Below are 3,009 nucleotides of genomic sequence, written 5' to 3' on the forward strand. Positions count from 1 at the left end.
AGTAGGGAGGGAAAGGAGGAAGGTGGAGTGGTTGAGAGTTTAGGGGGAGGAAGGTTTGGCAAGTGAAAGAGGGGGAAGCGGAGAGGGGGCAGCGGGGATCATACGCAAACTATATTTTCTTTTGTGTACTGATGTTTTGTATTTATATCCATCAAATTCATGTTTATATTTTATTATATTTGAAAATAATAAAAAAATTAATAATAAAAAAAAAACTTTGCCCATCAATACTAAAAATACTAGTCAAAACAACAGGTATTTAAAAGTATTTTGAGCTTAAGGCAATGTAACGATTCAAATGGTTGTATTTTGAGTTCCCACAGAAAACTGGGTAACATTGGGACATGCCATGCTCTATTTGAGATTGAACCACGATCGGATGCTCCCTAGAGATAGTTTTAACTGCAAGGCCCTTAAAATTGACCTTAGCTGCCAGTAGATCACTATGAAAGGGAGCAAATATCAATGCTCTAGGCCAGGGGTTTCCAACCTTGGCAACATTAAGTCTTGTGGACTTCAACTCCCAGAATTCCTCAGCCAGCCTTGGGCTAAAGTTTACAAGTCTTAAAATTGCCATGATTGGAGACCCCTGCTCCAGGGCAATGTTTTTCAACACTTAAAAGTTGCCAAGGTTGAGAAACACTGCTGCTGATGGTTTTAACTATTTTCACTTTTGAAAACTGAAATCGTCATCAGGGACAAGACAAGGACAAAAAATAAGCCAGTGAAGATAACTCAAGATTCAGTCATAATTTGTTAGGAGGGTCTTAGAACTGTCTGAAATGTCTCATTGTTCTTGACAAACAATTGCTTTTATAAGATTTTATTTGTTAGTTACGTTTGTTCTGAAGTGATCCGGGCTTTGGGACCAAATGATGAGAAGAAACCCAAATTTGCAGGGGATTTCCTTCACTGGCTTCATGCAGATCAGCCTTCCTAACCAGGTGCCATCCTGAAGATCAAGTCACATAATCAACTTTAATCTAGCCAGCAAATAGTTCACCGGTTCTCACCTGCTTCATGTCGCACCATGGGTTCCTGGCGTGTGTTCTGGAGCACATCAATGAGGACTGGAATGGCCCTCTCATCCTGCATCTGGCCAAGGCAGTATGCCAGCTCATGCTTCAGGAGAGCAGAGTCATCTTCAAAGGCTCGACTGATCCACTCAATGGCAGCTGGACCCCCCAAATTACGTAAGGTGAAAAGTGAACGGAAGCGTGCCTTCAAGGGTTGTTTGGGGTTCACCAGAATCTGGCCAATCAACTCAACTTCTTTCTCTGTCAACATTATTTAATGCTTTGCTGGTCTGAAGAAACAGAGGGGCTGACTTTAAAAATCTGGAGAACCTACACAGAGGGGGAAAAAATGAAAATGTCTGAACAAATGTCATCTTGGAAGCAAAATTGATCTTGCATGTATTTTAGAATGGAAAATAACAGCATTGCCATTTTTTTTAAAAAAAATCATATACCACTCAATAAAGTAAATTAGTAACATAAGAAATCCACTACATATTAGGGCAACGTGCATATGTACATGATCAATCTGGAACAATAACTGTATACAGATACTAAATATAGAAAAATACACGCAAATTAGCACAAACCCATTTTCCTCATGCTATCTGTCAATCTTTCTTATCTTCTCCCAATAACAAATTAAAAATACAGATATTACATGCATATTCATACATGCCGCTTATTCTTTTTTCTTGGAACTAAGAAATTTGCCCTCCAACTTCTCAGTAGTGCCATGTTGTAGTAGAGAACCCCCCAAATTTGCAGCCAATGTCAGACTGTATGATACAATAAAGAGAATCATTTACTCAATGCCAGAATGACTGTATTTGAGAAAAATGGAGTGAACAATTGCATGTCGTAAATAAATGGTGAAAAACAAGAGGAAACAGATGAATTTGTGTACCTTGCTAGAACATTCACCAAAGACGGGGGAAATGGATGGAGACCTTTTAAGACTCGTGAATGCTGATAGGAAAGTCGTGGGTAGCATGTGGATGGTTCCAGGGAATGAATATTGGAAGAAAACCAAAAGCTGTTAAAAATGTGCTTGTGGCCAATTTGGTATATGAACCTGAGAACTGAGTAGGCCAGATGAAACAATATAAGAGCCGGATGTAGTAAAATCCAATTAAATAGGCACTAAATCAGGGGTCTTCAAACTTGCCCCTTTTATGACTTGTGGACTTCAACTCCCAGAATTCCTCAGCCAGCGTGTCTGGCTGAGGAATTCTGGGAGTTGAAGTCCACAAGTCATAAAAGGGCCAAGTTTGAAGACCCCTGCACTAAATGAATGTAGGCTGAATACAAATAGGAGTGAGCTGCAGGAAAGAATTGCGAGATGGTCTGGTCAACCAAATGCAGTGTAAAATTGGGTAGAAGGGCAGGGAAAAACTGAGAAAGCTGAAGTTGGATAAATTGTAGAAAGAAGATTCAAGAACAGGTAATATTCGGTTCTTCCATTAGTCCCTCAATAAAAGAGGCTCACCTGCCCCCTCCCGTTCTATTTCCATAGCAACACGGAACCGCAAGGTTTCCCCTTTACCCCACTCACCGAACCCTCACACGCGTCCTTCAGCAGCGCATGTGCACTCACCTCTGAGGGCGGGCTAAGGAACGGACGGAACCAAACGCAAACAGGAAGAGGAGACGCGAAGAAAAGCTGCTCCTTTCCTCCGTCCTGTATATAATCAATTTCTTGTTAAATATCCCGGAGGAAAAAAGGATTTTTTATTTTTTATTTCAAAAGCAGCTACTTCAAATGAAATACAGTATTCTATTTTTCCCTCCCCCTCCCCGAAATCAACGAGTCCGATGTGAGTAGAGCAAATAGAGCAGCATGCGCATTGGCCTCCAAAAAGGAAAAAAAATGATGATTCCTCTACCACAGGGGTAGTCAACCTTGGCTCTTTTATGACTCGTGGACTTCAACTCCCAGAATTCCTGAGCCAGCACAGCTGGCTCAGGAATTCTGGGAGTTGAAGTCCACGAG

At 41.0% G+C, this 3,009-nt stretch overlaps 1 protein-coding gene across 2 annotated transcripts in view; it reads right to left on the reverse strand.

The window, feature by feature from the left end:
• DOHH (deoxyhypusine hydroxylase) overlaps window positions 1-2,596 on the reverse strand; it is a 10,655-nt gene extending 8,059 nt beyond the window's left edge. Inside the window, exons 1-2 of one of the 2 annotated variants that reach the window (XM_015810016.1) lie at window positions 2,572-2,596; window positions 1,014-1,346 (exon numbers count right to left, since the gene is read on the reverse strand). In XM_015810016.1, the coding sequence (XP_015665502.1) occupies window positions 1,014-1,287 (274 nt within the window). In that variant the 5' untranslated portion in view covers window positions 1,288-1,346; window positions 2,572-2,596. Of the gene's footprint in view, window positions 1-1,013; window positions 1,347-1,923; window positions 1,942-2,571 lie in introns of those variants that run through there. The other variant, XM_015810017.1, reaches the window with a different exon arrangement.
• Window positions 2,597-3,009: the final 413 nt, after the last annotated feature.

This window comes from Protobothrops mucrosquamatus, unplaced genomic scaffold, assembly GCF_001527695.2.
Source record: "Protobothrops mucrosquamatus isolate PMUCROS unplaced genomic scaffold, P.Mucros_1.0 scaffold6, whole genome shotgun sequence".
In the NCBI taxonomy this organism is placed as follows: domain Eukaryota; kingdom Metazoa; phylum Chordata; class Lepidosauria; order Squamata; family Viperidae; genus Protobothrops; species Protobothrops mucrosquamatus.